This window comes from Balearica regulorum, chromosome Z, assembly GCF_011004875.1.
Source record: "Balearica regulorum gibbericeps isolate bBalReg1 chromosome Z, bBalReg1.pri, whole genome shotgun sequence".
NCBI lineage: Eukaryota > Metazoa > Chordata > Aves > Gruiformes > Gruidae > Balearica > Balearica regulorum.
In genome coordinates, this window is record NC_046220.1 from 67,158,605 (window position 1) to 67,172,822 (window position 14,218).

A 14,218-nucleotide genomic window follows, 5' to 3' on the forward strand; every position below is an offset into this window, starting at 1 on the left:
TGTATTGTTGTTTTGCTGCCAGATATCCCCATTTATGAAATATCTCTTGATAGAAAAAACAACCTCCCATCATCAAAGCCACAATGGTACATACATAATAAGCCATTAGTTCTTAGCATAAGCATCACTGAAATCATATAACTCAAATTGCACTAATAGGATCCGCAGGCTTCATTCTCTGCTATTTTGGATTTGATACATTTATTTCCTTGTGAACAGAGGATGTGATAGGGGAAATTTATCAACTTTTGCCTCACCCTAGAGAGAGTGTTAAAGACTAAATAAAAAGTAAAGCATGGGAAAAGAAAAGCAAAGTCTGTTTCTATTAGACACAGCTCATCCATAAGAGATTCTTCATCCTTTAACCCAATATGCATCAGTTTTACCCACAGGATCCAGTAGATTGATCCAATGTCTATCAACTGCATGGTCTTTGGACCAGAAGCTTGCTCCATGCTGAGCCAAAGACTGCACTATAACATGGGGATTTGTCTGATAAACATCACTTCAGCTCCTTTCACACAATCCATTTGGTCACTGACATAGTTACAGCAGTCTTGGCAACTGCTTCAGTGTAGCTCTAGAAAACTGTTCTACAACTATTTTCCTATAGCTTTATCTTGCACAGCCCAGCAATACATAGGTTTTTTCAAGTACCAACCACAAAGCCACAAAGGCAATTTATATCATTCCATTTCGTCCTGTTGCTTATGATGTCCTACTACATCCAGCCTGTGTCTCCACTCATCTATGCATGCCACCAAAGCATATGCTTGCTCTGCAATAAGCTATGTTGTAATGCCATACTGGTTGAGCAGCTGTATGGCCAGACAACTCCAGACTCCTTACAAGGCTCATCTCAGATCTGGGGATAACGAAAAAGAAAAATTTGAGGATCTCAAACATCACAGAATAAGGTCAGCTCAGGAAAAGGATCTGGGGACAATGTTGATTTGGTGCTTGAGTTTCTACTTTTTTAATAATATTTGATGTGTCATTTATGTAGTGAAATGCATCACATCATCTAATATATTGGGGTTTTTAACAGTACTAAACCAAAGTTAACTTTAATCTTACCAGTGAAATGCCACAGTTAGCCAATTAATCTTTCATTTTCCAGTATCTATTCTTCTTGGTAGAAATGAAATTGCCATAAACATATTTTAATAAGAATCACTATCAGTTTATATCAGTTCTGCTATGTTTTCACCTGCAGCAAAACCTTCTCAAAGCTCATCTTTACTGCTGATTGACTTTCACCAGTCTCATTTTCCAACCAGCAGATGAACTCCATCTGTATTCTAGTACTTAGAAAGGCTGAGACCCTACTACAAAAATTGTCAAACTAAAGCTTCAATTCTGAAATCAAATCCATCTAGTTGAACATTTCTACAAATTCAGTGTCCAAATATTCTTACATGGACTCAGCTACTGGACCATGCCTGTTTTAATGAGTGTATTATATGAGAGGAAGTGATAACGGTACACACGAAGATTACATTAAATCAGCCACTCTTTTTAATGAATGTAAAGAGAACAAAGCAACACCTTTTTTCAGTTGGTGGTTTCTTGTTATTACATATTTCTGAGAATTACTAAGTAAGAATTCTTTTCCTCCTAGAAGCCAGAGACCTACAGTGCACCACATTATTTACAATTATTTTCATATGGTAACAGATTATCTTTTTCTTTCACAGGTAAAGATTTTCAACAGAAGTCCATAGACCAACACAAAGTAAAAAATCTTACTCCTGTATGGAACAGCCTAGCTCCCATACCTAGCCACTGTGCTCACAAAAGTAAGTACAGGCAAGTCTCAGTTACAGTATCATACTGTTTGCCTCCATCGCTGGCATCTGAGGGCTTCAGAGAGGTTTCATGTTCCTTTTTCACAGCATCATAGAATGGCTGAGGTTGGAAGGCACCCTTGGAGACTGTCTAGCCCACCCCCCTGCCCATAGAGACGTCACCTACAGCAGGTTGCTCAGGATCACATCCAGTTAAGTTTTGAATACCTCTAGGGATGGGGACTACACAACTTCTCTGGCCAACCTGTCCAGTGTTTGACCACCCTCAGAGTTAAGAAGTTTCTTCGTACTTATTTGTGGCCATTGACTCTTCCCTTCATAGGACACCACTGAGAAGAGTCTGGCTCCCTCTTCATTACTCCCTCCAATCAGGCATTTAAACATATTGACAAGATCCCCTAAGCTGCCTTTTCTTCTCAAGGCTGAACAGTATGAACAGGCTGAAGAGCTCTTTCAGCCTCCCCTTTGAGGTGGGACACTCCAATCCCTTAATCATCTCCATCATCCTTCATTGGACTTGCTCCAGTATGTCCATGTCTCTCTTCTACTAGACACAGCACTCCAGATGTGTCTCACCGGTGCTGAGTAGAGGGGAAGGGTCACCTCCCACAGTCTGCTGGCAGCACTTTTCCTATTGCAGCCCCAGATACTGTTGGCTGTCTTTGCTGCAATGGCACATTGTAGCCCTTGTTCAGCTGTTGTCTACCAGGGCCACCAGGTCCCTTTCTGACAAGCTCCTTTCCAGCTGTTTGATCCTCAGCATGTATAGATGTAGGGAGTTATTCCTCCCCAGGTGCAGGACTTTACATTTCCCGTTGTAAGAGTCTTGTCCATCCATTTCTCCAGCCTGTCAAGGTCTCTCTGAATGGCAGCACACCCATCTGCTCTATCAGCTACTCCTCCCAGGTTCATATCATTTGGAAACATGCAGAAGGTGCACTCCACCTCATTGTCCAAGTGACTAATGAAGACTTTAAGTAGTATTAGCCCCAGTATCAACTCCTGGGGTATTCCACTAATGACTGGCCCACCTCCAGCTGGACTTTGTGCTGCTGATCACAACCCTTTTCTCCGAGTTTCATAGATTTGGCCTAGTAGAAGCAATGCACATCAATACAGAGGAGAGTTGGTTCTACATTTGTTTTCCAGAGCAGAGGTGACTGGAATTCTCAGGCACAGGATTTTTCACTCTCATAAAGTAACACGGTGGCTTACAATATGTAAAGAGCTGGATGACAATACCCTAATGACTGCCATGGCAGAAAAAAGGTTGGATATGTGAGATGAAAGCCAGGATAAGGAATGACTCTGCAGATAGTATGAAAAATATCATGACACCGATTTTTGTGTCCTTTTGCTAACAAAAATTAGAGAGAAGAGAATTAGAACAAGATCATGAGGTTTCCACAAACATTGTCATTTTATGAATGTTGCATAGGTTAAAATGTGTTCTATCTCTCTCTGTCTTAAGCACAGTGGATAGACTAGCTTTTACAGGAGAATGGGAATAATCCATTTCTCTCATTTTAACAGCAACTGGTTTGGGTAGCTTCTCTAACTCAGGAGCTAAAATAAAGGGAGTGTGAGACCAGCAGCCTTTTATTCCTCTGTGCGTTCAGCCTGCTCCTTATTCCCAAGGCAGTAAGAAGCAAGGTCTGAAGAGCAGGGAAAGCCTCACCCCGCTCCTACAGCCCCAGCAGAGTGTCAAGACTTGGTGTCCCAGGCTGGATCCAGTCAGCAACTGGCGTGTTCTGCACATACAAACACTAGCCCTACTCTCAGCAGTGTCCTGCCCTCGCATTCTTGTGCTCCACTAAGCGCAAATCCCCCGGTCTATTTTGGATAAGGACTTGCAGTTCACTATTTATTATCCTGCAGATCATCCACATCCTAAAACATTCACATTTCAGAGCTAAATTTAAGACTCATTGCCTCTTGTGATCTGAGTTTCAGAAGCAATTCTGCAGCTCTAGCAATATTACTAAAAGCGAAACAGCAGAGGTAGCTTTGTAAGGAATGTCAGATTTGGTAGGGGAAATGCAGAATCCTGCACTGCTGCTGCATAGTAAATTACAGAGGAAGAAGAAAAGTAGAGATACATGGAATACTGGGGTATTCTCTCTCTGCTCAGAGGAGAGAAAATAATCTGTTTTCAAAACTCCGACTCCAAATCTTCTATTTTTAAGCTTTCTACTAATGTTCCCTGTATCTTCTAGTAAAAACATAGTTGTAAGCAAAATTCTAAAAAAAAAAAAAAAAAAATCATTTCACAATCACTGGCGTTCTTGCAATAATTCATACAAACAGCCAGGATTTTAGTTCTACTCTCATGCCAAAAACTGTGTTCTACAAATAAGATGCAATTATGACAGCTGATAATCATGGTTTAATTAACTAATGCAGCACATTTATCCAGGTGCTATTACTGCTTCAACATCAGTTCAAGACAATAACAGAAAAGCAAAATTATTTGCAAAATAGATTACATTTCACCTGTGTTAACACAAATGACACATTAGATCCTGGAGCTTTCCAAATAAGTGTTTCAGAGCCAAGATTTCACTCATCCTCTATCCAGCCCTAAAAATACTACTGTTCTGAACACAGCCTTTATCCAGGCAAATGACTCCAGCACGAAGCTTGAGTATAAACATTTGTGTTTCTCTAATATTTTTGTTACACAAGATGTGTGTTAAAAACATGCAACAAAGCCAGTGGATAAAAAAAGCAACCAGGGAGCTAGAACAATAAAATAAGCATAAATTAGAAAGAGAACTGAAACTACTCAGAGATTAACAGAAAGAAGAAACGTCTCCCAAAAAAGGAAGGGCAATGAAAAAAAGGGAAGAGATGCTTTAATCTCTGAGCAAAAACATTTAAAAATACAAGTTAGAAAAAGGATGAGAGGAATGAAACAGTAGCCTAGGAAAAGAGTATTTAAGTGACATTAAACCATAGTTTATAAACTCCCACCCTCCAGATGTTACCAGGGCCAAAGAGGTCCCTCACATCGCTTCTTGTGTAGCCTCAGCACAGCGTGGCATCTCTGTTATTCGACATGGTGCTGCTCCACCCTCAGCACACCCCTTCTATCTCATCACACGACTCTCCCAAGACGCCTGGAAAACAGGCCTACAACTATCACACACCAGTCACACAATGCCAGAATAGTTTTCCAAACAAAGATGGGACTTCTAGAGAACTCTCTGCTGCTCTCACTTCTTCATGTGGCTTGGAAGATCTGAAGCCATAGGTTATTATGTGTTGAACGAAACAAAACAAAAACCAACCAAACAAAACAAAAAAAACCCCAAACCCAGGGGAAAAAAAAATATTTCTACAGGTCATTTAACAATATTTTCTAGGGATCAGTGGTTGTTTTTGCTGTTATTGATCATGATTTGAAGCTTCTTCTTTCCCAAGTTAACAGCAAAGAATTCCACAAAGCACTCTCCCCTCTGCAAAGGGCTGCCCTGGTCCACTGTTTGCAATAGGAAGAGAGCCTAAGAGTCATCCCTTCTGCTGGGTAGTACATACTCTTTGGGCAGTGCCTCCCTGACAGCTTATTCTTGCCTCTGCAGTTTATAATAGCAGCCACTCAGAGTCACTATTGGGAAAAGGGTCCCTAAATTAGTACCTCTTATTGTATCACTTGGTCTTTGTTAGCTGACCCTGCCCTCTGAACGTGAGTGATTACTGGTGCTTTTGCTGTATATAGCTTCTGGATGTTCAGCAACCAGCCATCTCTCACAGACCCTAGTGCTGGGTTCAGGCTCATGTGTTTCAATCCATTAACTAATACCAGTCATTGTATGTATTATTTCAAAGCCATCCATGTACCAGTCCTGAAATCCTTATCGAGTATCCTGAACTGAGTACAGTATGTAGGACTAGGTGGAAAGCATTGATGTGATGTTTGGATGGTGTTTTTTACTTCTTTGAATGAGCATGGGTTTGTGATGGCTACCGGGTGATGGGGGTGAAGTTAAACTCACTGCTTTTGTTCTACTTAAACCCATCATTAGGGCTTATGTAGTACGTAAAGTGTTCTGGAGATACTTTGCACAGTTGTAAACTTTGAAGGCATGAACATATGCCTGTGCTCCAAAGAGGGAAACAAGTGAGCCTATCAATATGCACGTGGTTTATATATCAAAATTCCAAAGAACTCAAAAGCATTCTACCATGTGCCAGAAAACAAATGGGCTCATTTATCGTACTTCACCCTGCCTGATTCACAAAAAATCAATACAAACTAAAGCAAAGTATTAACACTGGGGGTTTTTTCATGGAAAGGAGAACTAAGTGATTTCCTGAACTTCTGAACGTGAATGAACCTTGAGTATGACCCATGAAGTACTCTACATTGCAAAAGGCCAGACAGCTGTAGTAAACACTGCCTGTTCAAGGCCATCACAGCTTGAATTGTACTGAAATTAGCATGAAAAGAAAAGAAAAAAAAATGACCAATTTTTAAAATCCTGTCTATAAAGATTCTGCTTTGCCCCAAATATATGCCTGGTGAATCTTAAATTACAGCTCCTGATAAATAAATAATGAATGATGAAATGAGTATATGGTAGTGGAGAACATGGCAAGGAGAACTTCAGCCTCTTTTGCACAACGTATATAGTAAAAAAATACATTGATGCAAAGCTCTTCCAGTGCCTGCTGCAGACACTAGAGAGGTAACATTTGTTTTCAGCAGGACAAATTTTTGACTTATCAATTATATACTAGATAAATCTACAGATGCAGAAGGGCTTGCATGACAAGACTCATGTGCTTCTGCTTTGCCAAAGCACGGAAGCTTCAGGGTTTCTGCTTGAACTTCTTCAATATATTTCTGACTTACTTTCTATTCTACAGCCCTCAAGAAACTCCATCCGCTCCTCTACCTATAAGTTCCTCAAATGTGCTCAATGCTTAGTCTGGTTCAGGTAGTTTTTCTAAGATCAAGATTGACTTGTAAGGTCCAGCTTATCACAGGCGCATTGACTGCAGCAGTTACTCAGTTCATACCAATTGATTATGTGGTCTGTTACTTCTAATAAAAATAGGTTCATTTATCAGTTTATCCTATATTAAAATGGTCCAAATCTAGATTAACTTCAGATGTATCTCTGGAATTACACATGATTTTCATAGGGTTAAGAGAGAATACTCTTCTCCATTCCTTATTTTGTAGAATTTCCCTGAACCTGCACCAGGAAAATTTCTGTCAGAAAATATGAAAAGGGAATAATCAAAGGGGTTGCCAGGAAAAAAGCAAACATGAACACTCAGGTTTTCATTGGAGTTGACTAGAGTCATGGTTTAACATCAGTCAGTAACTATGCACCACGCAGCCACTCACTCACCCTCCAGCCTCCCAGTTGGATGGTGAGGAGAATGGAAAAAACCTCATGGGTTCAGATAAAGACAGTTTAATAGGATAACAAAGACATATAATAATAACGATAATTAAAAAATAACATGATAAGATAAAAGATAAGATAAGATATGCACAAATGCAATTGCTCACCACATGCAGAAAAAAATAACCTGATGCCCAGTGTGCTTCTGAGCAGTGATCTCGCCTCTCAGCTAGTTTCCCCAGTTATATCCTGAGCATGATGCTATACGGCAGGGAATATCCCTTTGGCCAGCCTGGGCCAGCTGTCCTGGCTGTGCTCTCCCAGCTTCTTGTGCACCTGGCAGGGCGTGAGAACCTGAAAAGTCCTTGACTTAGTGTAGGCACTACAACTACCTAGCAGCAACTAACAATATCAGTGTGTTATCAACGCTATTCTCATCCTAAATCCAAAACACAGCATTAGACTAGTTACTAGAAAGAAAATTAACTCTATCCCAGATGAAACCAGGATGGTTTCCACCCCTCATTCCATACCATTTACCCAGGTCCTATACTTCCCAATAGATTCCAGTTAATCACCATCAATTTTCTTGTCTATTGATATCATTCCCTTACTCTATAGGCCATCCCTCTCAAATGTCCATTGAGTTCATTTAGTCCATGACTTCAGGCTCCAACTGTCGTAACAGTTTCTCAGGGCAGGAGAGACGGTGCGTGGGGGTGGATTGTTACATGCTGCATCCGGAGGTCGTAGCTGATGTATCTGGTGCAGCCCATGCCCACGGTCTGCGGGTTGAAAATGTCAATCTTGAGGAAGTTGCTGGGCACTCGTTGCTGAAGTCAGTTCTGGTTTCATCACCTCTGCACATTGCTTAGTTTCATCAAAGTTCATTCTTTATTAGTCTGGGTGATTCTTACTGTAATACTGTTACCATAGCATACCGCAATCACAGTAGTGATGACATATGCATTATTATGTAGCAGTTAACATCACACAAGTCAATTCACTGGCTATTGTCACCCCAAATCAAATCCCCTTGAGGTGCACACTGGACTGTCCCATCCTTCCGCATCACCCACCAAGTCCACCCAGGTCCTTGAGCAAAAGCAATTCCACAGATGGGTTTGCCGTTGCCCGAGGCAGGAGTAACCCAGACTGTCTTCCCTAACATATTCTTCATGTGCACTACAGGGTCTTTATCCCCTTCTAGAGGGTGTAAAAGTTTTGATTGAGCAGGGCCAGCTCAATTGGTAGACCCTCCCTCAGTGTTGACTATACCAGGTGGCCTCTGCTAAATGTGTATCCCAATGTTTGAAGGTCCCACCACCCATTGCTCTTGGTGTAGTCTTTAACAGTCCATTGTAGCATGTGATTTTCCTGGAGGCTGGTGCATGGTGGGGGATGTGATACACCCACTCAATGCCCAGGTGGCTCTTTGCCCCAGGTGTCTTATGAGCTTGTTTTGGACATGGGTCCCATTGTCTGACTCAATTCTTTCTGGGGTGCCATGTCACCACAAGACTTGCTTTTCAACGCCCAGGATAGTGTTGTGGATGGTGGCATGGGACATGGGATATGTTTCCAGCCATTCAGTGGCAGCTTCCACCATTGTAAGCACATAGGGCTTGCCTTGGTGGATTTGTGGGGGTGTGATATAATCAATCTGCCAGGCCTCACCATATTTATATTTTAGCCATCATCCTCCATACCTTTAAGGCTTTAACTGCTTGGCTTGTTTGATCGCAGCGCATGTTTCACATTCATGGATAATTTGTGCAATAGCGACCATGGTCAAGTCCACCCATCAATCATGAGCCCATCTATATGTTGCATCTCTTCCTTGATGGCCTGAGGTGTCATGGGCCCACTGAGCTATAAATAATTCACCCTTATGTTGCCAGTCCAAATCCACCTGAGCCACTTCAATCTTGGCAGCCTGATCCACCTGATGGTTGTTCTGATGTTCCTCAGTGACCCCACTCTTGGGTACATGAGCATCTACATGACGTACTTTTACAGTTACGTTCTCTAGCTGGGCATCAATATCTTGCCACACTGGTGCAGCCCAGATGGGTTTCCTTCTGTGCTGCCAGTTGCTCCGCTTCCATTGCTGTAACCACCCCCACAGGGCATTTGTCACCATCCATGAGTCAGTAATGAGACAGAGCTCCTGCCACTTTTCTCATTTAGCAATGTCTAAAGCCAGCTGGATGGCTTTCACCTCTGCAAACTGACTTCAACAGCTTCTGTGACTCACTGTGTAGGACTCCACACAGCAGCCTTCCACCTCCAATGCTTTCCCACAGTGTGACAGGACCCATCAGTGAATAGGGCATATTGCTTCTCATTTTCTGGTAGTTTATTATATGGTGGGGCCTCTTCAGCACGCATCACCTCCTCCTCTGGCAATACTGCAAAATCTTTGCCTTCTGGCCAGTCCATGATCACTTCCAAGATTCCTGGGCGATTGGGGTTTCCTACGTGAGCCTGTTGTGTGATCAGTGTGACCCACTGGTGATCCAGGTGAAGCACTATACCAGCTCCTAGAAAGAAAATTCAGCCGAAACGAGGATAACTGGCTGAGACGGTCACCTTTTGAACAGAGTGCTTTACAGCAGGTTCTCCCTGCATGTGAAAAAACAGGACACAAACATGGTACCATTCTGAGGACAAGTGGTCGGCTCAGAGAATGGTTTTTAATATTTGACCACTAGGAAGCATTTGTGGTTAGTTGCAAAGAATGAAGCCAGCGAAATAAAGAATCCAAATAACCTTCCTGAAACTGCCATGACTAGTAAGATGAAACTCAAACTGTAACATCTCAGAGGAAAACATTAATAGCCTCTCATATATTCATCACAAAAGATGCAGGTGGAAGGAAATTACAGATGGAAAGAGAATGCAACTGTCCTGGTTTCAAGAAAGATTCTGTAGCCAAAACAGAGATGGTTTTAACTCCAGTAGGGAACTCTTCATATGGTTAAACTGAAAAACCCAAACTGTTCATATACAAAGAGCTTATGAATAAAATGGAGAATTAAATGAAAAGAAGCTAATGCAATTCACAATAAATTCCAAGGCAGAGAAAAATAGGTCTACAATTAAGGTTTTGAATTCTCCTTTCTAAAAAATAGGAAATTAGTTAGTGAGTTGCCTGAATGAAGGAGCTTGAGGATTTCAATTTGGAGAAGATACAGAACTATATTCACTTCAAAGCACAAACACTGTTAACACTGCTGAGTGTGAGGTGGAGATTAAGGATGATCCAAGTCCACAGTTTCTTACAAGACTGCTGACATACATGAGACACAGAACAGCTGGGCTCTTATGTTTTAGTTCTTCATGTGTTCCAGGGTATTGGGCTACTTTTGTGGCCTGTGACTTGCAGAGCATATGTGGACCTACCTTCATGATTGACTGTGCTAAGAGTAACCTAGACACAGTGTCCCATGTTCTTCCATTTCATCTTCCAAAGACTTTGATCAGAATTTACCCTGGGTAATCCAGCATCCTCCCTCAAAGGTTTTGTTAAAATTAATATATTCCCATGGAACATTTCTGTTTCAGTCAGCCTATGGTTTTTGATGAAAAAATGTCTTGAGGAAATCTCTCCAAACAGACCAAGTCTCCTTCAGACAAACTATAGATTCTCTGCATATCAAAACTAAACCTTTGAACTTATCAAGTATTATTGATCACCAAACACAAAGTAAATTACTTACCACTGGAGTTGTTTCCTTCAGTTGAAGATTAGTCCTGCCAGGGTTTTACAAATTTTTTCCTCTTATTTTGATCACAACACAAGACTACACACAACACAAGACAATCAACAGTTCAAAGAAAGTAGCAAACTCATTTGTAAAAATGTCATGGTTCTCACTTTCTGTGCACTCTTTCTCTTTTTTTTTTTTTTCCCCTCTAGTTCAGCTACCATCTCAGGGTGCTAAGAAGTTTAAGTCCCTCCCTGTAAATTCTCTAAGGACTGATGCAGTTATTCTCCCACCAGCCCCAACCTCCAGATCCCAGAAAAGAGGACATTCTCAGAGTCATTTGCTATGTTCTTTCTTGCCTGGTCTATCTGGAGAGCCTCTGAAACCAAGCCGTGTCCTGCCTGCTATTCCAAGCCAGAAGAAACCTAACCCTGCAGAAGAGCTTGAGAAATCTCTCACCAAACCACACGCTAAAAATTAACTCATTACACTGGCCTCAATCAGTTGAAATATATCTAAGAGCTTTTACAAGATAACTGCACAGTAAAATCTCATTAATTTGCACTAGTGATGCTCTTGTGAACTGGAGTGTAAGTGAACAAAAAACACGAAAGGGTAGCACATCACAAAAGCTGCACTGTGTATTTATATAGGCATTTTCATTATAGTTTTCATTTATGATGAAATCGCTAAGTTAATATTTAATGTGCTGTAAAGCTATTTTGTGAATGTAATCCTCATAACATGCAATCTTGTTGCAGCAATGCGCTGTTAAGCCTTTCATAGAAAACAGGAACAAAGAGTAAAATTTTCTGCGTGATTTAGAAGTTGGAATTAGGGAAACATAGATCGACAGGGATTCTCTGTAGTTTGTAAATGCAAAGGTGCTGATTCTGGGGCTGCGTGCCATCAAAAATATCTTTTTAAGATTAAAATGATAAGCTCAAAATAAAGGCAGTTCTAGCAAATAAGAGGGTTTGGCTCTTTGTTTTTCACATATTTTCTGCGTTGCAAGTTTGTGGGTTTTGTGAATTCAAGAAGCTGAAAAAGTACAATGCAACAATAATCCTTGTGGGTCAGACAGGGCTATAGCACACACTTCAAGACTGTTCATTGCACTGACATAATTATGTCTCTTTCATTTAGTTCTTCATATTCCTCATTGACAAAAATGCAATTTTGTATTGTTATTTTCAGAAAACAAGGATTGCACAGTCCTGACTTATTAGGAATTAGTTCATCCCTTTGATCAGTGAACTGAAGAAGGAAATCTACTTAGACTGCTGTTCAGTCAAGAGCCTTGGCAAGTGCTATAAGCCTTTGACTAAACATTTCACAAGACTGTCCTTTCCTAGAGGCCATCAAAGACACCAGCCTCTGCTTGCTTCAGGATTCTTATCTAAACCTTGCTGCTATTGTCCTGGAGGCTTCCTCCCTTCTGATTACGGAGGGGCTGTGGACATTACCAGGTGGGGTGGGGGAGGGAGGGAGTAGCCCCCCTTTGTCACCCCTTCTGTATCACCATTGATAGTAAACCTGTCCTGCATTACCTCTACCTCAGCAGCTCACCCAACCATGGCATTTCTGTTTATCTCTAGATAAATATTTTATTAGCTGTACAAACATTTCTTTTGCTGTGTCACAGTAAAAGACAAGCCTGACGTGAAAGAGAACATAATCATATCCCAGTAGCTTCAGTTTCCAATTTCCTTGCAGTAATGACTGTAAATAGAAGGATGGCTGGTGGCTGTCACACACAGTCCCAGAAAGAAAAAAGCAGAGCACAACAACAGCTGCTCTAATGTAACACAGGGAAGAAGGAACTTTTGCACACAAATAAAAGGATATTTTATTTTCAAACATCAAATCCAAATGTCAGGGTATAAAGCTCAAATTCAACAAGTGATGTAAAACTTCCTGCTGAAATCCGTGAGAATAAAAAGCTCATGTGCTTGTGCCTGACAGGCAACCTAGTCCTCAGGCTAGACGAAGTACTGCATGACAGAAGCATGCTCTGTTAAAGGAAAAAAACAATTCTGGCATGCTCTGTCTTTGCACCTGACCAGTCCTGCTCAGTCCAGCCTCACTGAAAAGTCCAGAGTCCCTCCCACAGTGTAGCAGACCAGTATTTGCTCCACAGGGTCGCTGTCTGAGCTGCTCTGCTCTCCAGAGCCTCTAAGCTTCTCTGCCCTGGAACTCCACCATTTGCAACCCCAAAATTCCCTATTCTGACTTCAAGCCCTTTTGTACCTCTCCCTGTGGCCTCACACGCAAGGCAAGTGGTTCATAAGTCAGCTCCTAGAAACATTCAAGCTTCAGTGCAGACCTTTAGCCACTATCAAATGGCACAGAGCAGATGGTTTTGGTGCAGACTGCACAGAGAAAGAAAAACTAACTCATACAGCACTGGCTGGCAGCGAATAACCTCTGTGTTAACCCTAAGTGTCAGTATAGACATTATGAGAATGAGGTTTGTCTTCCCAGAGTGAGAGCCCAAAGTAACCACTCTGGCAGAGATTAATTATCTTCAGTTTAACACACTACTTGGGAATGGGTACAGTGTGTGGAAGGAAGAGAAGACAGCAAGGAAATCCCAGTGAGGTCAAATGTTTGTAACTCCATCACCACCCTAGCCCTTTTGGGTGGGTGTGAAAACCAAGCTTTTTGCTATCAACTGGGATGCCTCAAAAGAGGCAGGTTACGTGCTGCATCTCCTTTTTTTCCTTAGTAGAAGGGGATCCTCATTGCTATTATTGGCTTTGAGAGAGGGGGGTGACTCTCTCTCTTCTCTTGTGTTACCCTGTCTGCTCAGGGACCAGGAGAGTCCTGGGCTACCTACTGGCAATCATGTGAGAGCTGTGGTGGCACCCATTTGTTTGCCTGCTGCGGTTCCATGCTGGAGACAAAGATACTGGAGCAGTCTGTGTTGGCTTCCCATAGAGGCTTGAACAAATTTCAAATGTTTCCACTATTGCAGCAAGAGAGAAAGGGAGAGACATTCCCCTATGCCTTAGGCTAGACACTTCCATTCCCAGAAAGGAAGTAATCATCAGCTTTCTGGTTTTCCTTATTCAGCAGTGCTTTGTTAATGGAGCATGGGCAGACAAGGCTGAATAATGAACAATTTTTGATCAAAGGTAACACTGTCTTTCAAATGACATTCCTTCAAAAATGCAGAATTTTAGGTGCAGTCACTTGAAGCTGAAAACACACATTACCGCTGCCTCCTCTCTATATAATCAGTTTGCGTGACCAGAGACATCTGCTAGCTGAATTTTTCTATCATTTCCTCTTTTTTTTTCCCTCATCTTTTTCTAGAAAGGAATGTTTTTTTTCTCGGGGT

The 14,218-nt window shown here is 41.6% G+C and overlaps 1 protein-coding gene across 1 annotated transcript in view; it reads left to right on the top strand.

Annotated features, from left to right (window-relative positions):
* Window positions 1-11,840, top strand: part of ANKRD55 (ankyrin repeat domain 55) — a 54,077-nt gene extending 42,237 nt beyond the window's left edge. The window contains exons 10-11 of the mRNA XM_075739994.1: window positions 1,698-1,799; window positions 11,088-11,840. Coding sequence (XP_075596109.1) covers window positions 1,698-1,799; window positions 11,088-11,356 — 371 coding nt within the window. The 3' untranslated portion in view covers window positions 11,357-11,840. The remainder of the gene's footprint in view (window positions 1-1,697; window positions 1,800-11,087) is intronic.
* The last annotated feature ends 2,378 nt before the right edge of the window (window positions 11,841-14,218 follow it).